Here is a 27,393-nt window from a genome sequence, read left to right as displayed (position 1 = left end):
TGGGGTCAGGCACTGCCATTTTCCAAAATATTGGCACCAGAGGCAGGAGTGAGTAGGTATCACTTCTGCCTCTTTGTGCCCTATAAGGGATCTGGGGCTATAGGGAAGGGATTAGGAATAGGGGTTGCCACTAGACACCAGGGATTTATTGTTATCGTTTATTAAACTTAATATACCGCCTTAGTTGCAGCAAAATTCAAGGTGGTTTACAATAAATTAAAATAATAAAAATAAAAAAGAACGCCATTAAAAATAGGATAGTACACTACTTTCATACAGAAAACCATTCATTGTCTATCACTGTAAAATTGCATTCTCTACTAAATTTACAGTTAAGAGAAAGTGAGTTCAAAGAGATAAGTCTTCAGAAGTACATGAAAACAAGTATATGAAGATTCCAAGCATAAACTAGTTGGCAATGAGTTCCATAAGGCTGACGCAATAGCAATGAATGCTGAATTTCTAATTCTCTCCCATTTTGTTTTTGAGGGATGAGGAATCACTAGTCTGTTGTTTAATAATGATCAGAGAACCCTTGATGGTGAATATGGAATAAAGATGCTAGATAGTCCGGAATGGTGGCAAGTCAAATGTGCGCAAGGCAAATGTGCGCTGACAATTGCGCCCAGACATTTTAGCGCAACAACAATTGCATGCATGATAACTCAGCGTGACAACTGCATGCATGACAACTCACCGCAACAATTGCGTGCATGACAACTCAGCACAAGACAATTGCGCTCATGACAATTGAGTGCAGCAACAATTGCACTGACAACTTAGTATAGGACATTTGCGTGCAGTGAACTACAACACATGCGCACAAGCAGAGGAAATTTTAACAACAGAATCACGCACAAGACGTTCACGTAAGGATGTAAGGAACGTCATTGTCATACGTGACCGCGTTTTGTAAGTGCATTTTTATCACTATGGTTACCTAGCCTCTTTGTGCTGAGAATATGAGTCACATGAATACATTTTCGTTACTATGGTTACGTTGGCTCCTTTTATATGTGCTGAGAACAGCACGCCCTTCTTTCACTGCCTGACTCTGTTACAGGTAAAGGTCTGGTCTCTGTAACAGGTATTTATCTTGCGTGGATTTGACTCGCCCCTGGTGAAAGCGACGCTACTTCCAAACTTCTTCATTTGCAGTTAAGTTCATATTAACATTACCTTACTTTTGAACGTGGCTTAATGTTTTTAAAGCTATGTAAGATGTGCGCTAGAAAATCACAAGATAAACGAGTGTAGCAACAATAGTGCGCTGTGTAAAAGCGCGACTGGAGGTATATTTATCTATAATAATAAAACGCTGAACGCGCATGCGTAATTAAAACTTTCACCATCCGTACACCCACATAATCTCACCTGCCTTGTCGCCGTCAGCTGATTTCCTGCCTTCTGCCCCAATCGCCGATGCTGCTGAGATCCTGCCTTCTCCCCACCCCCAGACGAGCAGCGGCAGCTAGCTTTAGCCACGTTTTCATCAAGTAGCCTTTGCTCGGCCGGCCAACTGCGTGATGAAACTGCGGCTATAGCTAAATTAAAGCTAGCGGATGTTGGACAGGGGAAATTGCGTATTGCTGAACATGAGACGGTGCTTGGGGAGAAAGTATGTTGGGTTTGGGGGGTGGGAAGAGGGATGCCACTCAAGGGAAGAGGCAAGTACAGAGAGAGAAAGCGTGCAGGAGGGAGAAAGCGTTGGACTCATGGATAGGGTGAGATGGATGGGGGAGGACAGAAAAGAGGGAATGAGAAATGTTACACTCTGGGGAAGGGGGAGAGGGCAGAGAGTGAAAAGTCAGATTCATGGAGGGAGAGATGATGTTGTTTGGGGGAGGGAAAGTGAACCAGAGGAGAAATATGCAGGATGCCCAGGAAACATAGTTAAAAGCATAGAAAAATAAAGTCACTAGACAACAAAGGTAGGGAAAATGATTATATTTTACGTATAGTGATTGAAATGTGTCAGGTTTGAGAAAAGAAAGATGTTAAATGTTAACTGCAAGGGCCACAGAGAAAAATAGGGTACTTGGAGGGCTGCAGAAAAAATAGTTAATGTCTTCAGTCCAAAGGCAGGACTCCAATCCACCTGTGAGTGCCCATAAGAACATAAGAAGTTGCCTCCACTGGGTCAGACCGAGGTCCATCTCGCCCAACGGTCCGCTCCCGCGGCGGCCCATCAGGTCTGCGACCTGTGAAGTGGTTTCTGACCACTTTTATAACCTACCTCAAGTTCTATCTGTACCCCTCTATCCCTTTATCCTCCAGGAACCTATCCAAACCCTTCTTGAACCCCTGTACAGAGTTCTGGCCTATCACTTCCTCCGGAAGCGCGTTCCATGTGTCCACCACCCTCTGCGTAAAAAAGAATTTTCTAGCATTTGTTCTAAACCTGTCAACTTTCAATTTCTCCGAGTGACCCCTAGTGCTTGTGGCTCCCCTCAGTTTGAAGAATCTGTCCTTATTTACTCTCTCTATGCCCTTAAGGATTTTGAAGGTTTCTATCTTCCTTTGCTTCTGCTTCTCCTCTCCCGGTCCAAGTCTTGTGCTTCTTAGCTCTCACAACTGTTCTTTCTGCCCCATACAGGCTCTTGTGGTGCAGAAGGATACAAGCCGCTGAAACACCACTAAATGCCAGCTCTCCTCCAGTAGCAGGACAGACCTGCGTCTCCGGTTCAAAGGCAGGACTCTACATGCCAGCTCTCCTTAATGCCACATCCAGCAGTATCTGCACAATCAAATCATCAGGATTTGCACAGACAATCAAGTGGCCAAATAAGGAGGCATGGGATGTTATCAGGAAAATCTGACATCATGTCTATGATACTTTTAAAATCACATTTTAATATACAGTTTGTTGAAAGGGAGCCATAACTGTGTACAGAACAAATGCACACTGTGGTCCTTATCTGCCATCACTGTGTATAGGCCAAGTGGATCACATCATTCTCATTTGCTGTGGCCTATTATGTTACCACTATCTATTCATGATGCTTGAACTATTGCGTGGTTAAATCTATTCCATCATTCCCATCAAAACCTTTGCAAACATAAGTGTTAAGTTTACATGGCTTTGGCATGCCCAGAGATAGCAACACAGCTCCCTTTGCAGAACTAGGTAGAATTTGTAAAGCTACAAGTTAGAAGGCTTATCTTGTTTCAGAGCTTTTTAATAGATCAGTAACATTAATCCAAATTACCCAGTTAAGTATAAGTTAGATGGGATGTAGAGAGGTGTTATGTGATCATCTTTTCTTTCATGACCTAACAATGTGATTGCTGTATTTTGTAATAATGATAAACCACCCACCATTAGTAAAACAGGGAAACAGGTCTCCTGAAGTAATAGAGGGGGATGAATCTTTTTAAATGAACATATATGATTGCTATAAAATCCCTCTCCCCAAATGCCATCCTTCATCTCCCATAATGAAGAGGTTCAAAGGCCTCACAGTAGAGAGTGGTATGTGTTCCCCATTCATATTTTTTTTAATGTAATTGTCTTTTCCATTCAAACTGTTTGCTCTTTTCCATTGCAGAAGATAGTGATAGTGACAGTCATATAAGTCTATCACCACCCTTACCAATTTAAGTGATCATCTTTTCTTTTCTTACTTGTATTTATAACAATAAATAAAACAGCATAAGTGCCACTGAGCAAATTACATTGCTGTTGAAATGATGAAGGAATCTCCCTACCTCGATAAACTCAACAGCACCTATAATTTTTAAACTAATATGTGGTGGTCATATAATTACATTTCAATGTTATGATTCACTGTTTACCTCATGTTTAATTGTGTTCATTTTAATACTTCTTTTCTTACATGGGATTTATCTTTGTCCTGGGGACCTGTTTTGTCCATTCTATATGTTCACTGGTAGTGTATTTTACCTATATATCATTATACTTTGGTTAATGACACAGTTAACCAGAAATAAATAAATTTTTATATAACTACTGACTCCTTACTTTCAATGCCATGGTAATTTATTTTAACTTCAGAAATAAAATGAGAAAATGAACATCATGAACACTTTGAAATATGTATTCTATCATGTAGCGATTATCATGCAAATATAATGAGCAATTAGCTTCAACACATTTCAATCTTTATTCAATAAAATTGCCAAACACAGATCACATTATTCAGGAAAAAGTTTTGCGAAGTCATGTAACAAAGATATCCTGCAGGGAAAATGATTACGGGTGGTAAACTTAGAATAAGGTAAATAACAGAACTTACTGAATGTTACATACCTCTAGTAGGTGGCCTGGTTGTATTAGCGGAAAGAACAGGCAAAAACCCCACAGCAAAAGAGAAAGACCAGGAGGGGAGAGGGGAGGGATGAAGCAGGTTAGCTTGGATCTGAGGAATAGACACTGGTGGCATAGAAGGTGGCACTAGGGGCAACGGGCCATAATTGCCTTGCGCTATAAAGTCCTGCGTGCTATTGTCTTTGCTATAAAAACTTGTGCACATTTACCTTACGCTATAAAGTCCTGCGTACTATTGTCTTGCACTATAAAGACTTACGTGCATCTGACCGCACACGTTCGTCTGCACACATTTGTCTTGCGCGCAAATGACTATGAACCGTGCGGAACACCCAAGTGTAATGTTTTGTAAGTCAAGGTTAAAATTTTAAACTGTATCCGAAAAGAAACAGGTAACCAATGTAACTGTTTTAATAGAGGGATTACATGATCGTATTTACAAGTGTTACTTAGAATTCTCACTGCCATATTTTTTAATGTCTGAAGATGTTTTAGTTGTGCACACATCACATTACAGTAATCTAATTTCGAATTTATAAATGCGTAAAAAGGTTTCATCAAAGATTCTTTAGTAACAAGGTTTCGGATCGATCGCTTTAAGTCTCCATAGAGCATAAAAGCCAGATTTAACCACTGCTGATATCTGTGAAATAAATGATAACTGGGAATCAATAATTACTCCCAGAAAGCATAACAAATTAACTGCCTGAATTTGTTTATTCCAAAATGTAGGAATCAATGAAGGAATCGGTTTTTCGCCTTTTATCCAACAAGTAGTGTTTTCTTCAGGTTTAAGGACCATATGATGATCTGTCAGCCCAAGAGATATCTTTGATAGACTGGTCTATAGACAGAAAAGATTCAATGAAGTCAGTGAAGTGTAGTAAACGAACAATATATCATCAATATAACATAAGAATCTTAAACTATATTTATTTTTTTAAGTCAGGGGTGGGGGAGTGAGGAAGAATCAGGAGGAAGACCTTCATGAGAATGTAGGTGAAGGCCCCTATGAGACCCCAAAAGTTATATTTTTAAGAGAGACATTGTGCTTATGAATTCAAGCTTCAGAACAATCATATCTCTCCCTGTCAGCAAGAAATAATATGTTCTGTAAGAGATTAACCTCTGCTCCAGTAGCTGGCAAATATCTGCTGATGGTAGCAGCCTTGGATATTTCGAGACGTTCCATGAAGACAAACCCAAACAAGAAGATAAACTCAAGTAACAGTACAGGACAAGATGTCCTACCAAAAATTATCAGAACTGCTGATAGAACAAAAATCAAGCTCAGGAAGGAGGTGGGCCAACTCTCAGAAATTTTGGACTTAGTATTAAGAATGTAGTGTCAGGGAAATAGAGAGGTCAGATTTGAAAGTGGGTGATATCATGCTTCAATATGGCTCCAAAATAAATATGCAGACATACAATATGACAGATGTGTCAATTCAATAGAAAATGAGTATGTAATCTGTAACTAGGTAGGACTCTAGGCTACTAAAGTATATAATTAGCAGACTGGCTGCCTTGGACTTCAGGGTGGATCCATAAACAGAAGGTGGCCACTCTGTATGTTAAAGTTCCAAAAATAATTCTTTTTCCTCTCATAGAGAGATTCACAAAGAGAGGGAAATATTGTTATAAAATTACATAAATCACTTCATGTCAGCACATCAATTGTGATTGATTGGTCCTCATTAATAGAAATATTTAGAAATATCAGTTTGTCAGCTTTGGCTGGCTTCAAACAACTTCGCCGAGCAGCAATTATTTGACCTTCTGCAGAGAATATTCTTTCTGAAGGAACAGAAGATGCTGGCGAACATAGAAACTTCTGAGCAAGCTGGCTTAGTAAAGGTAGCTTCTCTTGTCTGTCATGCCAGTATGCAAATACATCACCATCAGTTTCCAAGGGTTCTTTAAGTTTATAGCATGCTAGCTCTGCATTGCATCTGAGGCTGATTTCACTACTGTCTGACATCGATGGAAGTCTAGATTTAATAGCAGCCACATTGGTATTTTTAACTGTTTCCCAAAAGCTGTGCTTGTGTTGTTGACGAGGTAAATCTGTATCCTGCGAGTGAAGTTGTTCAGGTACCACAGGAGTACTTTCTGGTTCAGTTAGTGTTGCTGGTGGGTTGCTCAGTGTTTGCATCTTCAAGATCTCTTATATATAACAAATGTAGTTATATATGTTACCTCACCATAAGTAGACTTGAATCTTGGGTCCAGAAAACTTCTTAATCTGTAAGAGTTATTATTATATAAAATGTCTTGAAATCTTTGCAATAAACTCTTTTTCAGTTTGTCTGTGAATGAACTGATGATCTTTACATTTCTTGACTCGCTATCATGACTACATCCCTCTCCTTTGTCCCCATCATCATCAGCTCTTATATCTGATTCACTTGATTCATTGCCAGACTCGCCAATGGAATTCATCAGGTGCTCAACCATTGAATGAACAACAGACATAGTAACATATTGCTCACCAGATGCAATTGTAGTTGCTTCTTCAAAAGCTTCCAATATATCTACAAGCTTGCGTGCTAAATCAGTCACATTCCAAAGGTGCTGATTTCTTTGTGGCTTTACTGTTACATAAACATAAGCTGATAGGTTGCTGTAACTCAATTACACTTCGTAACATGAGTCAAGTACTGTTCCATCTAGTTTTTACATCACCAATGAGTTTCTTTACAGGCATTCCCAGAGTCTCTTGAGCCGTCTTCAAACTTTCTGTGAGTATTGTACTATGATGAAATGTGCTAACAATATCACAGAATTTGTGAATAGTATCTGTGATAGCTTGCTGAGACCGTAGTCCATCTTCGACACACAACTGAAGTGTATGTCCAAAGCAGTTGTAGTGGACCATGCAGACACCTTTTCAAATAAGTTTGCCCACTGCTTTTTTCATTGACGCAGCATTATCAGCATTGACGCAGCACAACGAAAACTTTGCCTTCTAGCTTCCACATTTTCATAGCATTTTCAACTGTATCAGCAATACTGTCACCTGTATGTCGCTCTGGCATGTGATGCATTTCCAGCACAACATTGACTGGTTGAAAGCCTTTAGATATGCCATATGCTGTGATTGTAATATAAGCCTCCATGGTTCTGCTTGCCCAGAGGTCTGTTGTGATGCTTACATACTTAAGATGGTGAAGCTTATCCATAACATGGGCGTAAACTTCTTCATACTTAGCATCAATCATTTGATCTACAGTTTGCCTTGATGCTACTATATGGCCTCCATTCAAAGATTGTGAATAATGAAGAAAGCCTTCATCTTTTACAACGCTAAATGGCTGCATGTCTTTGACAAAGTGCATTATCAATCCTTTTTTTATCTGCTGGCTGCAGTGGCTTTTGGAAGAAGGATGAAACCAAATGTTTGGCTGGTACAGAAGCTTTTCTAGTGGTGTCGCTGGATTTTCTAGCGGTGTCGCTGGTTTGTAGCTCTAGATATTTTGCTTTATGATGTCTTTCGACATGCTGCCACAAATTACGGGTGCCACCACTATGTTTAGCAGCTACTTTGCAAAGCTTGCATCTGCCATTTCCATTATCCAAATGATCAAATACAGACCATATTATGGAACATTGTTGCCCAACTTGTTGCACAAGTAGAGTCTTTATTTTCAGCAGTTCTTTTGTCCATCTTTTAGTCAAGCAGTACCCTAAAATAGAAACAAAACATTTTCATACAAGTTTGCATACATAATATTTCCTGACAGAAAGCAAAAACCAGATGCGCATTCCTAGTGCCTGGAAAAAACTGCAAACTGCTCGTCTGCAAGGATGCCAGCAGGCATCAACAACATGATAAATTTCACAAAGTACTTAAAAAAAAATCACATTTTTCCATTAAAGCAGTTTTGGAGACATTTGCATGAACAGTCTTTTTTTCCCAGTCCATAAGCAAACAATATGAAAAATATTTCCTTAATTATCTACTCAAATATTTTTGCTATTTACTTTTATTGTACCTAGACTATTATTCAGTAGAAAAAATTTAGTTTGTTCAATCAAATCCTGTCTGGACATTGGACTTCTATGAGTGAATGTTCTGCTTGATTGAACAAACTAAATTTTTTCTACTGAATAATAGTTTAGGTATAATGCAGTGTTCTCCCAAGAAATTTTTTCCAGCTGGGTGGCATGAAAAAGTAGCCGGGGAGGGGGGAAGAGGGGGAAACTTGGTGGTGGGGAAAATTAAATGTGTACTATTTTTATTAATTAATTATTATTTTCCAATGTTAAATATTACATTACATTACATTAGAGATTTCTAGACCGCCATTACCTCGCGGTTCAACGCCGATTACAAAAGAGTTATAGAAGGTGGATTACAAAAGATATCTGGTCATTTTCAGGGAAAATGTAGAGTAGGTTATTTCGGGAGTTGGAGAGTTAGGGGGGGGAAGAAGGAGATTTGTGTTAGGTCTTTTCAGGGATTTCTTGAACAGTATAGTCTTTACTTCCTTTTTTAAGATTTGACACTTGTGCCAGAATATTTTATTAAATTTAAGTATCCAATTCTAGAAATAAATAATTAGATATTTGCCCTCTTTCAAATGGTATAGAGGTTTAAAAAAGGAAAATGCGTTAATGAAGTCATTAGGTTCAATCTAGCCTTTATTTCTGCATGAATTTAAATAACTAAAAAAAAAAAGATAAATATAGCTCATCCAGTCATCCAAGAAATGGCTCTATAACACCTCTAATAATGTTTTGATCACTAGGTTCCTTTCTGAGGTCTCACTGAGGATATGAAATAGATGTGATCCCCATTTCCACATATTTTATGGAGAGGTGTTACTGAGCCTTAGAGACCTGTGTGATTGCACTACAGCAAAACAAAAAAGTAGCAGATAAAGATCATAAGAGAGCTAGGGCAAAACAGTTTAGGTAAAGATGCAGGTAATAATTAGCAATGTATTAAAAATATTTTATTTGCTAAATAAGCTAGCACTCTGCTAGCTAAATAAGCTAGCACGCGCTAGGGAGAACATTGCAGCGGTTGTGGTAAAAATGGATAGCGTAGCTGATTTTAAGAAAGGTTTGGACAAATTCCTGGAGGAAAATTTCCTAGTCTGTTATTGAGAAAGACATGGGGGGGGGGGAGCCTCTGCTTGCCCTGGATCAGTAACATGGAACGTTGCTACTCTTTGGATTTTGGCCAGGTACTAGTGACCTGGATTGACCACCGTGAGAACGGGCTACTGGGCTTGATGGACCATTGGTCTGACCCAGGAAGGCTATTCTTATGTGCATTAAAATCTCTACTATTTGAAATTCAGTGCTAATAAGTATATTTTTTAACTGTTTCATGGTAGTCCTATTATTTTTAATTCACTGATTTTGATTTTAAATATAAACTTAAATACAATCAATGAGGTAGTCTCTTTACTACTGTTGTGCTGTTAATAAAATTGTAAGTTTCATGTTGAATTGTACTTGTTGTACACCGCCTTGGGTGAATCTCTTCATAAAGGTAATTAATAAATCCACATAAGTAAATATATGCAAAAGAACAGAGAATACCACCACACATTGTGGCAACTAGAACTGCACACAGGCCTCATCATAAATACACAGCATAACTAGAAAAGGTACAGAGAAGGGCATAGTGATAAAAAGACTAGAATGGCACTTTTTGATTAAACAGAGTTTGCAAAGCTCACAAGTACAAATCCTATTGCAGTGCAAAAGCAGGTTTGCAGGTATTATTCTTATCATAATCCAACAAATCTGATGTTTCCCACACAGAAAATCAACAAGCAGTTCTGTAAATCTGTTCACTAGCTACAATATACTAATACTACTGCTTCATTACATTAGAAAAAGAGGAATGTTTTTTTTAAATTATAAAGTTCTAGATTAGATTATGAAATCATAGTACGTTATGTTGCACTTGACATCTTCAAGTTACCAACAAGAAGTTTTTGGAAAGGGTTGTAACAATAAAGCAATGGTGACCCCCCCAAAAAAAATAAAATAAAATAAAAAATTAACACAACAACCACAAGAGAACAAAGGATCCACAGATGTAATAAGCAAGAAGAACCTTTTTAAGTTTTGTGACAGCTGTTCTTATTGGATATAGTACATAGTTGCAGAGACAATATGGTATCAGCTCACAAAATTTTCCATTTTCTGCAGGTGTGACTCAGCTGCTTGAAATTTTTTAATACTATACATAACAATGAGGAAATGGAAGTTGTAAATCTAACAGGGTCCGAGTACTGCAATTAATTAAAAAAGAGGGAGGCAAACTAAATGGAAATATGAAAAAGAACCTATGCTGACTGAGGATCTAATAATTTCATTTCCAGCTCTCTCTCTAGTCTCCTATGGCTATCAATCAAATGTTATTCTATGTGAGATAAATTATTTCATTTGTAAAGACTTGCAAAATTGAAGGTTTGCCACTAACTCCCCAAATCAGGAAAACGAATGGTGTGACTACAGAGAATTTTCCCTGAGTTAACATTCAAAGCCCTTGCTTGAAGTTGTTAAAAAGATAACCCGGATCTTTGGCTTTCTCCCCCCTTTTCAGGACACAAAGAATTGAAACCACATATTCTTCGAATCTGACAGCCTTTCTCTACTGCAGCCCTTTCACAAAAGAGCTTTTTTTAATGACCCCAGCAAGTAAAACCGTTAACCTCAGTTTGGTGGGATAAGGCTTTAGAAACTTGGTAAGCCCTACAAGTGGTTTGCTGCTAGGCGCACTGGGACAAGGCAGGGAGGACGGGGGTTTTTGTTACAGAAGTTGCACAGGCTGACAGGCGCAGACAGCCACACAGGTAGCGGCTTCCCAATACCTCGAACATGAGTCCCAGCAGGATGACCATAGCCACGCACAACACCATATCGGCATGATTTTGAATCACAAACTCGTGGCTGAATACCGGGGGTTCTTATTTTTCTTCTGCAGCCCCATGCTGGCTGGCCAAGGGGCTCACCGCCCACCCTGCACCGCAGCACAACAACGAGCGCCAAGAGGGGCCAAGCACGCAGATGCTAATCCCATCCCCTCTTTCCAGAGGCAAACCAAAAACCAACCGTCCTACCAGCCCACCCCACCTCCTCCTGCTCCTCCTCCTTCCTCCTTAGGCATAACTCACCACGCACATAAGCTTGCTTCCCTCCCTCCCTTACTTCAACTCGCTGCCATATCTCCCGCCTTAGCCTGCAGCGAATTGAACCCATGCTCCAGGGTTTTTAATAATTTTGACAGCCGGGCGCTCACCTAAATTAATCGGGCAGAGCGCCCGGCTAAAACCCGCTAGGGAGAACACTGTAATGAATAGCAAAAATGTTAATGCCACACAGAAAAGCAGTAAAAGTCATTAGGTTCTCCGAGTGGGAACAACCTGTCTCAGCACTTGAGGAAAAGACCACGTAATAATGTTCTTAAGATAAATCATATAAATTATTATAGTGAAGCAGGGTGTCCTAAACGTGAGAGGTAAGTGAGGGGAGAGAATTTTCCAGCGCTTTACACAATAAGGCAACAGGTTAATCACCCTTTGCCTGCACACCATCCTAGGACACCTTACGTGTGTTAATCAATGTGATAAATTAAACAGTGATATACAATTGGTCAATCACATGAGTGCAAGATCAAATAGGTTGTTCCCACTCAGAGAACCTATTGACTTTTACTGCTTTTCTGTGGGAGTAGATTATTAAGCAAATTTCTGATAGCCTATAGAAATGATTCTCAGCTTCCATCCCCAGCCCCCAAGACTCACCAGCCCCCCTGCCGATTCTCAGCTTCCATCCCCAGCCCCAAGACTCACCAGCCCCCCTGCCGATTCTAAGCTTCCATCCCCAGCCTCAAAGAAAAAAAATAACATCCCCCAAGACTCATCAGCCCCCCTGCCGATTCTCCACTTCCATCCCCAGCCCCCAAGACTCACCAGCCCCCCTGCCGATTTTCAGCTTCCATCCCCAGCCCCAAAGAATAAAAGTAACATCCCCCAAGACTCACCAGCCCCTCTGCCGATTCATTTACTTACTGGACTGGATGTGGAATCGCGGGGAAGAGAGGAGAAATGCGGGGAGCCAGCTAAAAATACACTTTTGCTGCTGCCAAGGTCCACTGCACGAGGTCTGCTTGCTCGCCGCTTGACGCTCCCACGTCCTTTCGTTTCTTCTGATGTAACTTCTGGTTTCGCAAAACCGGAAGTTACATTAGATGGGAACGAGGCCGGCGGTGAGAAAAAGCCTGAACTTGTCTCGGGGCTGAATTGGAGAGTTCAGTTTTTCACAAAAACAAACCGATTCGAATCGATTCACCTGATTCGAAGCGGTGAACTGATTTGAATCATGAATCGGGCAGCACTACTGTATACCACACATTGTATACCACAACTTTGTAGTTTCACTCAGCAGACAGTTGATAAGTTTCAGAATTGCTCAGTTGGATACTAAGCTGTTACAAACTTCTTTGTCAATGGTTAACTATCAATCAGCTTCTTCAGTTTTTAATAAAGACAACTTTATAATCCATACATAAGCAGTTAGAATTCTTAGAAAATTGTATTTGTGCAAAAACACTAAGGCCCGGATTCTGTATAGGATGCCCGGGAAGGGCATCCTATATAGAATCAGGCCTAGGCCCACTAAAAATAAACCTGATTCTGTAACCGATGTCCATGTTACAGACACTGGTTACAGACCCAGGTTACATTAGATGCGGCCGCTATACTTAATTGCAGCAAGGGATCTCCCTGCCTCGTTTAGTATAGCCCCCATAGCTGTGGCTGCCAGTCTCCTCCCTCTAAACGAATGAGGCAGGAGGGATGCCTAATCCCTCCTGTTGAAAGACCCCTCACCCGCCCTGATGATCGTGGGCAGGAGGGTGCCCAACCCCTCCTGTGGGTAGCCCCCCCCCCCCCCCCCCGGACGATTAGGCAAGCTTAGGCAGGCTTGTGGGCCTCCCTAGGCTCCCGGAGGCACTTTCAATATAGGCGGTCTGCCTGGGGAGCATTTTTTTTTTTTTTTTTTCAAACATGCATCCTGATTGGCTGATTAAACAGGTGTAAGATGCCTACAGCTGCTTACAATCAGGACACAGATTACAGAATCCGGGCCTAAGTATTTTGAAAATTTCCTATATGTCTGTGAGAGATTTCTGGCTGGGTTTTCCAGGAATTCTGCACATTTACCCAGTCAGCACACATAACCACTTTAGAAGGTGCAACAAAATGTTTTATTGAGGATCAGAAGTGACATCACAGCCCGCTATGGCTGCTTAATCTGAGCGCTCCGTTGTAGCTGCTCGATAAATCCAACAAACTAGTAATCTCATCAACTGCGTGAGCCGGGAGTGGGCTTATTTGGTACCTGATTGGTTCAAGTTTCAAGTTTATTAGAAGTTTGTTGTACATGCAATATCAAATATTTCTATGCGTATTACAATTTAAAATTGGGAGACAAAATAAAACAATTTGTACAATTAAGCATACAATGTATGTACATAAGTAATTAGCGATACAAAAGGGAAGAGGGGTGAACTACAATCTTTAAGGAAAGTAAACATACATTTAAGGGAAAAACAACATCAGGAGGGTAATGAAGAAATTTTTTTTTTTTAAAGAAAATATGGCTGTCTAAAAAGAGGATAGGAGAGTTTGTGAACTATAAATAAGGTCTGGTTAAAATTAGGTATTTGAGACTGGGATTAATATTAGATAAAATATCCTATCTATGACTCAAATGCGTCTTTGTACAGGTAGCATTTTAATGTGCTTTTAAATTTTTCTAATGAGGTTTCTCCACGTAAATAGATTGGTAAATTGTTCTAAAGCTGGGGTGCTATGACTGAAAAAATTGTAGATCTTCTGGTACCAATTATTTTTAGAGAAGGGATAATCAGCAAATGCTGTTCTGCTGATCTAAGTGTCCTGGCTGGAGAGTGTGGTATCAAAAAACGATCTAGAAATATTGGTGCGTTGGTTTGTTGGAATTTGAAGGTTATCTGTGCAATTTTATAGATTATTCTGTGCGAAATTGGTAACCATTGTGCTTTTCGTAGAAGAGGTGTGACATGATCATATTTTTTGGAGTTAGTAATAATTTTTATTGCTGTATTTTGTATAATTTGTAGCCTTCTTATTTCTTTCTGAGTTATGCCATGATACAATGTAATCCAGCCTAGAAATAACCAATGAATGAATTAGAATGTTAAGAGCTTCTGGTTTTAAGACTCTGGATAAAGATCTAATGAGACGTAACTTATAGAAACAGTTTTTAACTACAGAACTAATCTGATCATGAAAAGAAAGTTCTTAGTCTAATAATATTCCCAATATTTTTGTCGTTGTTACTTTTTGCAGTGGGAAACTATCTGGGAGTATTTGTGATAAGAATGTAAGATCCTTTTTCCATGGAAAAAAACATTATTGAAGATTTGGTTGCATTCAGGGCCAACATGTTGTCTTTAAGCCATTGACTTATTTGTTTTAACTTATTATTTATATTTATTATCTCATTGGAATTAGCAAAATTTAATGGATACAGAAGCTGGATGTCATCTGCATAGGCAAAAGAGGAAAATTCAATGGATTGACTTAAAGTGAGTAGTGACGACAAAAAAATATTAAATAAAAAAGGGGACAAGATTGAACCTTGAGGGATACCATAAGAGTTTGTATAGTTGTTTGATGATGAATTATTGAAAATAACTTTGGCTGACCTATCTTGAAAATATGATTTAAACCAGTTTAGCACTTGGTCAGAAATGCCAATGGAAGACAGTCTCTTGATGAGTAAATGATGGTCAATGGTATCAAATGCTGCAGATAGATCAAGGATGACCACGTGGAAAAAGCTGTCTTGGTGGGAGAGAGTTCAAACTATCAAACTGATAATATTGCTTGTGGTTTGTTATCAGATGGGAATGTTACCAGTGCTTTTTAAGGGGTCCTTTTATAAAAAATTAAACAGTATTCTTATAAAATTTCTTTGGCTGGGCAAAACTCCTAGAATTGCTTTAGTATCTTTACAAAAAACAATTGCGGAGGGTGGTGTAAATTTTCCAAACTTCTATAAGTATCATCAAGCCTATATTTTACACCAGGGTATGTATTGAGTCCTCCCGGAGCTCATTGATAATACCCCAGATTGGTTATGGTTGGAATGGCGACTCATGTTTCCTCTACGTTTATGTCATGTTTTTAATATTAAAATGCCTAATTTATATAAAGATAATAGAATATTTATGGATACATGGAAAACCCTAAGATATGTCAGCAATTTAACACCTATTCCAATCTATAAATCAACAAATCAAACTATATGGTTAAACTCCAAGATCCAAATTGGCGGATGTAAAGTCATCTGGAAGCATTGGATGATAGCAGGTATACGAATTCTAGGTGATGTTATTTCAAATGGTAAACTGCTTGAATTTTCACAGTTGCAACATAAATTTGGTCTTAAAAAATCACAAAGCTATAGATGGTTGCAACTGAAGCAAGCCATTCAGGCAGGGTTCCCTGAATGGAAGATTCTTAATAAGCAATATAGTTTAGAATTTTTATGCTTTCAGATGGACTTCTTGGGTCACCAAGCCACACCAAGCCGCACATGGTACAAATTGATAAGCGGATATGTAAATAAAAAACCTAAAAATGGACTTAGGGACATTTGGAGCATTGAGATCAAACATCAAATTGATGTATCTCAATGGCCACGAATTTGGTCTTGGAGGATGAGATGTACAATGTCCGCATCCATGAGACAAACTTGGTTCTTTTTATTACATAGAGCTTTTTGGACCCCAGTTAGATTACAGAAATTAGATAGCTCCAAGTCTAATAGATGCTGGCATTGTAATCTTGAAGCAGGGACGTTAGATCATTTATTATTTTATTGTCCCTGTATTATGATCTTTTGGAAATCAATTTGGTCCCAAATTAATTGTCTATTAGAAAACCACGTAGCATTATCATACGATACAATTTTATTTGGTACATTAATAAGATCAAAGAGCCAAATATCATCAAGCAACAATAAGCTTTTATTGATAATTACGGGAGTCGCCATACAACAGATCACAACTAATTGGAAAAACTGGAACAGACTAAATTATAATTTCTGGTGGAACTCGTTATGTCATATTTATAAAATGGAGAGACCAATAGTTATACAAAAGGGGAGTTATAATAAATTTAAAGAGATATGGGGGCCATTAACTAAATATTGTAATGAATAGATGCCATTCTTACTCTATAAGTACAATTGTGAATGAAGGGATGGGAGGGGGGGTTGAATTTTATTAAATGTTTAGTTTAAAAAAAAAAAGGGAATTAATCTTTATATGATATTTTTGATTGAAATCTAGTTGGAAGGGAGGGGAGGGATTCAATTTTATTCAACACTGTAATTGATAGTAATTCAAGTGATGTATTGATTTTCAATTGTTTAATAATTTTTACACTTGTTGAAAAATGAAAAAATGAATAAAGAATTTTTTTTAAAAAAGAAAATTGCTTTTTAAGTTGTTTTCTAATATATACTGAATATGAAATAATATTTCCTCTCATGGTAGCCTTAAATGCATCCCATAATGTTTCAATGGTAATTTCTTCTGAAGTATTAATTTGAAAAAATTCAATCATTTTTAATTTAAATTCTTCAAATAATTTTGAATCCGCAATTAATGTATTATCGAATCTCCAAACAAACCTGCTATATTCTTGCTCATCAAATTTAAATTCAATCCATACACCCCCATGATCAGACAAAATGATAGGCTCTATGGATGCTTTTGTCACTTGTTTTGCTATTTGATTTGAAACAAAAATAAAATTTATTCTTGAAAAAGATTTATGAACTTGTGAACAAAAAGAAAATTCCCGTTCATTAAAATGAAGTATCTGCCATATATCTTTCAAATTACAAGATTGTATCAAATTATCTAATCCTAAGGACTTCATAATTTTACTTGGTTTTTTATCCATTAATGGATCCATAACAGCATTAAAATCTCCAGCCACTACTATATTAGAAGCAGCCAGTGGGAGTAATAATTGTTGTAACTTCTTAAAAATTCAGTTTGATTCGTATTTGGGGCATACACATTAAACAATTCCAGGGTATTATTTCCCATGCTCATTTTCACATGTACCCATCTACCCAAGAGATCAGAATTAATCAATTGAAAATTAGCTGCACATTTTTTATTTATTAGTATGGCAACCCCAGCTTTTTTCCCAATTGCAGGGGCCAAAAAACTATGTTTAACCCAATCCCCTTCCAGCTTTTTTGACTCCACCATTGATAAGTGTGTCTCCTGTATATAATATATATCAGCATTCTGTTGTTTCAAGAAAGCAAGCATTTTTTTTTCCTTTTTATTTGATGGTTGAGGCCATTAACATTTAATGAGAAAATTTTACACTCCATTATCATTCCTAATTTTTAAATAATCATACCAATAAAAATAATAAAAATTAATTAATTTAAAATGAACAGACATCATCTCCAATAATTTAAAACATTGCAAATGTATTTTCTTCCTCCCTATTCCTTCCTTTCCCACTCTTTCCCCTCCCCTCCCTCCCCAATTCCTTATTAACAGTGAAAACATGGTGACACACATATTTATTGATATAAAAAAAATGTTTTATTGAGTCATCTACCTGAGTCTATTCCCTCATAGGCTCAGGAAAGACAACAATATACTTTTAACTTTTATATCTCATAACTAGTGTAGCAGCCTGTATACTTTAGGCAGTTAGCCATATACAGCAACATCAGCTTTTGATCAATTTTCCCAGTTAAAGCACTATAAGTACTATAGTCCAAACAGAAGAACATTTGGGAGAAAGAAGCCCGTTTTCACCAACAGCAGTCTCTGTTTGTAATCTTCTCAGAAAACTCTCCAGCAAGCCTTTAGTGGGCTCGGAGCACCACGAGGGCACTAGCGGCACACCTGCAATGTCACTTCGACATTAGAAAATAGCTTCCCCGGAGCCCCATGACCACAAACTAAGGAAAAGCTGGGGAAGACCTGCCAGGCTTCAGGTGAGTTCCACCATCTTGGATTTGATCTCTCTCAGGCCTGTTGTTTTTAACATTTTTGTAAGCAATATTGCTAAAGGGTTGTCTAGTAAAGTTTGCTTCTCCATGGATATCAAAATCTTCAATAGGGTAGACACACTTGAAGGTATGGACAATATGAGGAAAGACCTAGCGTAGCTTGAAGATTGGAGTGGAATTTAGCAGCTAAGATTTAATGCTAAGAAATGCAGAGTCATGCATTTGGGGTCCAAAAACCCAAGGGAATGGTACCTTTTAGAGCAGTGTATCGCAAACTGTGTGCCCTAACGAGATGCCGGTAAGGAAGAAAGGTGCCAGTGCAAGCTGACTGCATCTAGGTTGTGCCTCTAGCGGTGAGAGGCACGTCCTGTAGGCAGTCAGCACGGCGCTGACAACTTTCCTCCTCGCCGGCGTTTCTCCTCCTCTCCTCGCCCCTCCCCTCCTCCTGGATTCCCCATCAAAGAGACAGCTCTAGAGTTGCAGCCGGAGGGCTCCATGCATGTGGGGACATTGATGTGATGATGTCATGCATGCACGCGACGTCATCGCGTCAACATCCAGCACACTTCTGGGTGCCTTCCGGCTGGGGCACTGAGTTTAGCGTGCCACCAGCCGGAAAAGTTTGAGGGACACTGGTTTAGAGGGTCAAGGTTTTTGGCACACAAAAGAGGAGCAGGACTTGGGTATGATCATATGTGATGATATTAAGGTGGTCAAACAGGTAGAAAAGGCGATGGTGAAAGATAGAAGAATGTTTGAGTGCACAGGGAAAGAAATGGCCAGTAGGAAAAATTAGGTAATATTGTGCTGCATAAGACTATGGTAAGACCTTATTTAGAATATTGTGTACAGAATGGGATGAGTCATTGTGGCCAGTTCATCACGGAACAATGGTCAGTACTCACAGCCATAGAGGTGGTGCTGCTACTGCTGCTGCCACGTAACTGGGCCAGAAGGGGAAGGGGGCTGCTGCAGCAGGAGGTGGGGCCTGAAGATTAAACAACAGTACAATTTGTAAGAGGGAGCGGGTTGCAGCGATCCACATTGGTGAGCTTTGTGTTCAGGGAGTGGCTGTGGGGAGGAGCTTAGGTGCCAGATTGCGTGATTGTCCTATAATTTTGAGGGAGTGAGTGCCCCCCACCCCCAAATGAAGAGATGGCAGACCACAAGGTGAGGAGTTCATCACAGCACATTTCATGTGATGATTCAGCACCAAAATGGCTACGCTGAACTGTTTGCAATGAAACGGCTGCGATGAATTGTCCTAGATCTTATTGTGTACCATTTTGGAGACCACACTTTCAAAAAAGGTATGACAAGATAGTGTTGGTCCAGAGGATAGTTATTAAAATGGTCAATGGTCTTCTTCATAAAGTGTATAGTGACAGACTTCAAGATCTCAGTATGTATACTCTGGAGGAAAGGCAGAAGAGTGGAGATATGATAGAAATGTTTTAAATACCTATGTGGCATAAATGCACGTGAAGTGAGTCACTTTCAATTGAAAGGAAACTCTGGAATGAGGGAGCATAGGACTCAGAAGTACCCTCCGAAAATATTTTTTCTCAAAAAGGGTGATGAATGTGTGTAACGGACTCCCAGTGAATGTGATACGGATGAAAACTGGGACAAATACATTGGATCTCTAAAGGAGAGAAAGGGATAGTACATGGCATGGATAGGCAGACTAGAAATACTATATGGTCTTTATCTGCCTTAATTTTTCTGATTCTATTTTTATCATTCCCCACAACCACCCCCATTCTCTGGGATCAGCCCTATAGTTTTGCCTATGGGCACTAAGATGTTAAATATGTCCCTGATTAAGTGATTAAGTGCTACAAGAAATTATAGGATCTTTTTTTTTTTAAATATCTTTATTCATTTTTAACACTTTCATTAAGTGAATACAAGAAAAATTCATTTTACACTTTATACACTTCTCCCTCCGGATTCGCGGGGGATAGGGGCAGAGCCAGACCGCGAATGGCTCTGACCCACCGCCGCCTCCCTCCTGCCTTCCCCCCGGCATCCCGGCCTTACCTGGTGGTCTAGCGGGCTTTAGGGGCAGGAGCGATCTTCCTACGCTCCTGCCCCGTGCAGATTGCCAATAGGAAATAGCTGCCGTGAGTTCCCTTAGTCTCTCGAGATTACGATGGGAACTCCCCACAGCCATTTCCTATTTGCGATCTACACGGGGCAGGAGTGTAGGAAGATCACTCCTGCCCCGAAAGCCCGCTAGACCACCAGGTAAGGCTGGGACGCTGGGGGGAAGGCTAAACTGTGGGGGGTTTTCTTTTTTTCCCCATCCCCCAAAAATCACAAATATGTGAAATCGCGATTGCCGAAACCGCGAATGGGGAGAGGGAAGTGTACATCACTATATACTTTATACATTATTATATAGGTGCTTACTATTTCCTTATAAAGATGAAAAATATGCTATTTGCACTTTTTGAAGGATATGAATATATTTCATTAATAACTATATAATAATTTTTGATGGGAAAAATGTGTTGATCTATTTATATATTGTAAGGATTTTAAGTGATGTATAAAGTGTAAAATTAATTTTTCTTGTAATTATAGGATCTTAGATGTCAGTGCAGTTTAATTATTTAGATCATAACAAACAGTACAGGAAGCAAGAAACATAAAACCAACCTGATCCTTCTGAGAACTGATGATCTCACTTTGTTCTTTAAGTCTCCGATCAAGCTCATCTATTCTTTTTTTGTAAAAGATGCTGCTCTCTTTTTGGTCCTCTGTCATTGTTGATCTAAGATTTTCAATCTGTGATAAAAGCTTTGAAAAATAAATAGGTCATCAGTAAAAATAAACTATGAACATACAACAATCACATTAGGGAATTAGAAATGGCTACAAAATAAAAATACAGTGGAACTTCGGTTTGCGAGTAACCCGGTTTGCGAGTGTTTTGCAAGATGAGCAAAACACTCAGCAAACTTTTGACTCGCAAACCGAGCACTGCCCCGATAAACGAGCACTTAGAGTCCAGGAAGCGCCGCTTCGGGGGATTCTTCTTCCGTCTTCCGGCCAGCCTTCCAAGTTGGGTGTCTTCCGCAGGTTGGAGGACTTCTATCTGGGACTGCGTGGCTGGGTGCCGTCGCCTCTGCGCGTTGTGTGTGACGTGCACAGCGTCAATCATCAGCATTGTGCATGTCATGCGCGGAGTGTGGGTGGGGCAGCACTCAGCTGCGTGGGCTCGGGTGGGGGCTCTCCAGCATGCAAGGGGCATCCGACGTGGAGGGCTGGCAGGCGGATGGAGAAGGCATCCCTCTGAAGTGGCACTATGGGTTCTCCAGCGGCTGACACATTAAAGGCATCCCCCCCGAAGCGGCACTGTAGGGTTGTTCTTCATGACAGACGGAGGAGAGGGCGCTGCAGCACCCGGCCCCGACAGGTACATATCCCGGGTTCTGGAACTAATCGTTGCTATTGCTACTATTGTCTATGGGGAACTTTGCTTTGAAAAACGAGCATTTTGGATTACGAGCATGCTCCTGGAACGGATTATGCTCGTAATCCAAGATACCACTGTATCAAACAGCTACAAAACAGTTTACCTATTTAGCAATACTTAGAGTCCGTCTGACTAATGTTCATCCAAACAATACCAACAACGATCAAGTCAATTTTTTGGTTATTACCACATGGGTAAATCCATTTTATTCTTATGTTGCTTTACAAAGCAGGTGATGATTCTGGTAATATTTTTATCACCTTAAAATTCTTGACTACTGCTAAAATAGAGAAACTATATACAAAGACCAGAGGACTTTACTAAGTAGTTACTAAGTTACTAAGTAGAATATTGAAAACAAGTCAGAGAAAATATTTTTTTCACTCAACAAATGGTTAAGCTCTTGAACTCATTTCCACAAACAGTTAACATGCTGGGTTTGAAAAAGGTTTGGAAAAATTCCTGGAAGAAAAAGTCCATAAACTGTTATTAAGGAAGACTTAGAGAAAATCACTGGTTATCCCTGGGAATAGGTAGAATGCATTCATGCTACTTTTTGGAATCCCGCTAGGTATTTGTAACTTGGATTAGCTACAGTTAGAAACTGAATACAGGCCTGGATGGGCCTTTGGTCTTACCCAGTCGACAATTTTTATTTTCTTATGAATATCAACTGCTGTACAGATAGTACTTAATTCCTACCTTAGGGTTAAAAGAATACTTCCAAACAGTACATATTGATGCTGTAAAAAGTGTGGAGTGTACTGGTCTCCTTTTCATATAAGAACATAAGCAGTGCCTCTGCTGGGTCAGACTAGAGGTCCATCACGCCCAGCAGTCCAAGTTTCCAAGTTTTCCAAGTTTCCAAGTTTATTAAATAATTTGATTAATCGCCTTCTCTACATTCAAGGCGATGTACAAAATAATACAAATAATTATAAACATAGGTAAAATATTGTATAAATAAACAATGTTACAAAAACAAACACAATTTAAAATAAGAATTAAGTTGTTACGTATTATATTGAAACAATGGGAAAGTTCATTAATGGTTACATTCTATATTAAATTCAAAATACAAAGGTAAAAACATGGGGGGGGGGAAGAAAGACAGTAAAAAAAGTGGATAAAAAATAATAAAAGATCATTATTCACTAAAAGCATCGTTAAAAAGGAAACTTTTGAGCTTAATCTTAAATTTTTCAAGGTTCTTTTCTTCTCTTATATGTATTGGGAGATCATTCCAGGACTGAGGAGCTGTCACTGAAAAAATAGTGAGCCGTCTAATATTTATGATTTTTAACGAGGGAATGGTCAATAGATGATGATCCTGTGATCTCAATGTTCTAGAAGTGGTATATGGAATTAAGACTATGGATAAAAGCGGGAGTTTGAAAAATGAGAGTTTTAAACGTGAGTAGACATATCTTAAATAAAATGCGGTGTGCTACAGGAAGCCAATGAGATTCTTTAAGTCCACTCACACGGCGGCCCATCAGGTCCAGGACCTGCATAGTAATCCTCTATCTGCACCATTCAATCCCCTTTTCCTTCAGGAAATCATCCAATCCCTTCTTGAAACCCAGTAGCGTACTCTGTTGTATCACACCCTCTGGAAGCGCATTCCAGGTGTCCACCACCCTTTGGGTGAAGAACTTCCTAGCATTGGTTCTGAATCTGTCTTCTCTTAATTTTTCAGAATGTCCTCTCGTTCTTGTAGTTTTCGAAAGTTTGAAATATCTGTCCCTCTCTACTTTCTCCATGCCCTTCATGATCTTGTAAGTCTCTATCATATCCCCTCTAAGACTCCACTTCTCCAGGGAAAAGAGACCCCGCTTCTCTAATCCTTCGGCATATGATAGATTTTCCATACCCTTTATCATTTATTTTTATTTATTTAGATTTTTATCCCGTCCTCCCAGTAGCTCAGAACGGTTTACAAGTAAACATTCACAATGGAGTGAATTGGACATACAAGATTATACAGTAGATTTAAATACTTGGACATACGAGACTGTGCAGCAGTGTAAATATAGGGACTATACAGCAAATTAAGAACAGTAGTTTAAATATAAGTAGTTTAGTTTAGATACAAGTTATTTGAGTATAGGCTGAGTATAGTCGCGTTGCTCTCCTCTGACACCTCTCGAATATCGCCCTATCCTTCTTAAGGTATGGCGACCAATATTGGACGCAGTACTCCAGATGCAGGTGCACCATTGCCCAATATAACGGCAGGATAACTTCTTCCGTTCTGGTTGTAATACCTTTCTTGATTATACCTAGCGTTCTATTCACCTTCTTTGACGCCGCTGCGCACTGTGCCAACAGCTTCATTGATTTGTTCACTAGTACCCTTAAGTCCTTCTCTAGGCTACTTTCACCCATTATCAGCCCCCCTATCATATAGCTATACTTTGGGTTTCTGTTTCCTACATGCAAGACTTTACATTTCTCTACATTAAACTTCATCTGCCATTTATTTGCCCACTCTCCCAGTTTGTTCAGGTCCCTTTGTAAATCATCACAGTCCTCTTTATTCCTAACCCCACTAAAAAGTTTTGTGTCATCTGCGAGTTTAATAACTTCGCACTTCAGCCCTGTTTCTAGGTCATTATGAATACATTGTACAGCAGCAATCCGAGTACTGACCCCTGCAGAACACAACTCGTGACCTTTTTCCAGTCCGAGTAGTGGCCCTTCACTCCTACCCTTTGCTTCCTACCCACCAACCAATTTTTGATCCATCTATGTACATCCCCTTCCATCCCATGGTTCTTTAGTTTCCTAAGCAGGTGTTCATGGGGTACCTTGTCAAAGGCTTTTTGGAAATCCAAGTATACGATGTCTATGGGGGCCCCTTCATCCATTTGCTTGTTTATTCCTTCGAAGAAGTGCAATAAGTTCGTTAGTTTATTCCTTCCTGATGAAAACAAGCCAACATGTCTTCTGCAAGGGAAGATCATGCCTATGAGATGGACTTGTGCAGTAATTCTTGTATATTAGAGATTCACAAAGGAGTAAAGGACTAGCATAATGGTTAGAGTAGTGGGCTGAGAATTGGGGGAACTGGGTTTGATTCCCACTGCGGTTCTTTGTGACCCTGGGCGGTTCTTTGTAACCCTCCTCTGTCCCAGATACAAAAATGCTAACACAATTGAAAGTGGACAATGTTTTTGATACATTTGAAGGATGTTCTGCCTTGTACAGAATCTCCTACCAATTACAAATTCACTTGACATATCTGTCTCCCCCACAACAAGGAGACTTAGCAAGGATATGCTACAGACTTGCCTTTGAGGATTACCAGTTTGTAGGAACTTTTCTAGTTGTAGCTGGAATGATTTACAGACTATATGTAGCCAGCTGTAATGGACAAAGCTAATACCTGCCCGAAAGCATGTGGTGTTTTTAAGGTTGTAAATTTCTGACTTAATTGCTAATTTCCATGTGAACCCACTAGGGACAGAGAAAATACATATACTAATTAAACTGCTTTGATTCTACCATAGAAGGCAACATATCAGAAATCTAATGAACATTTTGATTTTGATTTATTAATGCCTTTTCCATGAAAAGATTCACCCAAAGTGGTGTACAATACACTGAATAGTAATCGGGTATTATGAAGTATTCCCTATCTCTCCCGGCAGGCTCACAATCTAACTGTGTACCTGGGGCAATGGAGGGATTAAGTGGCTTGCCCAGAGTCACAAGGAGCAGGCTGGAATTGAACTCACAACCTTAGGCCACTCCCTATACTGTGCCACTAAATCTTCCCTGATAAGCCTGCTGTTTGATGGGGAGAGCGAGGCAGAAATGCAATTAATATAGCATACACATGGATAGGTATAAATTTGCAATGGATTTGACAGGGAACAAAGCTCCCAGAGAGTCGCAGTGTTGAATAGATTAGAAAAGATATATCTTGATGCTCTGAGAAATAAAAGGTATGGGAAATTTGAAATTACATGGGTACCCCTCCGTTGCCTGGATGATTAGGATATTATGAGTGGTATGGGTAAATTGCAGGGAGATGACCAGGCCTTAGGAACTTGGGGTTGTAAGAAAGATAGGTGGGATCAAAAGTGGGATAGAGGGTTACTAGAGGCATAAAACTGAAATAGACATGGAAGTATAGTTATTAAGTTGGATAAGTTTGACATGTTTGATACTATCTTGGATTTAAGATGATATTAACCATGGCTGGATTTATATAAATTGTGGTCTCTAAGCTGTAACATTTAAGAGCCTCTTAGTCTCCCACTTGATTAAGGAAGACCAATTTAGGTTTAATAGTTCTCCATTCTTGTGAAAAAGTATACATAAAATGCTATATTATCTTCTTACATTTTATTAATTATGATGATTATCAGCATTAATACATAATAATAATAATAGTAGTGAGGCCTCCTGTAATATGAGGTCCTAAGCTGTAGTTTGTCTAGCTTACACATAAATATGGCATTGGATTTTACAATATTGTATAATTATGATGATATCTAATTTGTCAAAAGTATTCTTTCATGATTCAATAAAAATGTAAATGGACCAAAAAAAGATTGTTTTTCTATGAAAAGCTGTCAGTATTCAAACTCTCAGACCAAAGCATTTGGGGAAATATTCTAAAATTGGGTATTTCCATTTAAGCATCCGAGGTCGTGCAGTAAGAATGAAAATTGGCCAACCATAGTTAGCATAAATGCTGATACCTAAATGTGACAGAGATATGTGTAAATTACAGTAATCAGAATTACACGTGCAAGTGGGAGTTCTCCCCATGTCCCAGTCATGTTTCACCCATGTGCAACCTACTGCCCTTGCAAATATATGGTAAGTGGGTATTTGCTGAGTAGCACTTAAGCACCCTGCTAGCACTTAACACAGGTAACTGAACACATATCCATGTAAGTGCTACAGTATTCTCCCTAGGGCCTCTTAGCTGGGTGCTCCGCCCAGCTAATTTAGATGATCGCCCGGCTAAATTCTGCCGCTGCCGCCACTGCTCAACATTAAAAAAAAACAAACAAAAAAAAAAAACGGCTTGCAGATTTCACACCTTAGCCCGTAGCGAACTTATGCTCAGGGCTCTAACGTGTGCGTGCCGGCTTCCCTTCTCTTCCCTCCGAAACCGAAGTTATGTCTGGGGGGGAGGGGGGAAGATAAGGGAAGCCAGAACTCACATGTTAGAGCCCCAAAGCATGTGTTTGCTACGGGCTAAGGCGGGAGACAGGTCAGTGAAGCTTACAAATTGCTGTTCTTGCTACCGGGTCCTGCTTACTTTCTGTTTCCGCGAAGGCAGGACCCAGCAGCATTTTTCCCAATAGGTCGATCGCGATCTTGGGCCGATCAGCCTTCCTCTCCACGACGTCAATTCTGCCGTCGGAGAGGAAGTTTTGGCCAGCCAATCACTGCCTGGCTGGGCCGGAACTTCCTCTCTGATGGCAGAATTGACTTCGGGGAGAGGAATGCTGGTCGGCCCAAAGCAGGGAGAGCTTGGGGCGGTGGCTTTGGGGCCTGTTATACGATGGCGGCGGTGGCTTGGGGGCCTATT

At 39.5% G+C, this 27,393-nt stretch overlaps 1 protein-coding gene across 5 annotated transcripts in view; it reads right to left on the bottom strand.

Moving 5' to 3' along the window:
* DZIP1 (DAZ interacting zinc finger protein 1) overlaps positions 1-27,393 on the bottom strand; it is a 585,021-nt gene that overhangs the window by 151,429 nt on the left and 406,199 nt on the right. For 4 of the 5 annotated variants that reach the window (XM_033947541.1, XM_033947539.1, XM_033947544.1 and 1 more), the window contains one exon: positions 21,020-21,160. In XM_033947541.1, the coding sequence (XP_033803432.1) occupies positions 21,020-21,160 (141 nt within the window). The remainder of the gene's footprint in view (positions 1-21,019; positions 21,161-27,393) is intronic. The other variant, XM_033947540.1, reaches the window with a different exon arrangement.

Source organism: Geotrypetes seraphini, chromosome 6 (assembly GCF_902459505.1).
Source record: "Geotrypetes seraphini chromosome 6, aGeoSer1.1, whole genome shotgun sequence".
Classification (NCBI taxonomy): domain Eukaryota; kingdom Metazoa; phylum Chordata; class Amphibia; order Gymnophiona; family Dermophiidae; genus Geotrypetes; species Geotrypetes seraphini.
Note: the sequence above shows the minus strand (reverse complement) of the source record. Positions and strands in the feature narration are given on the sequence as shown.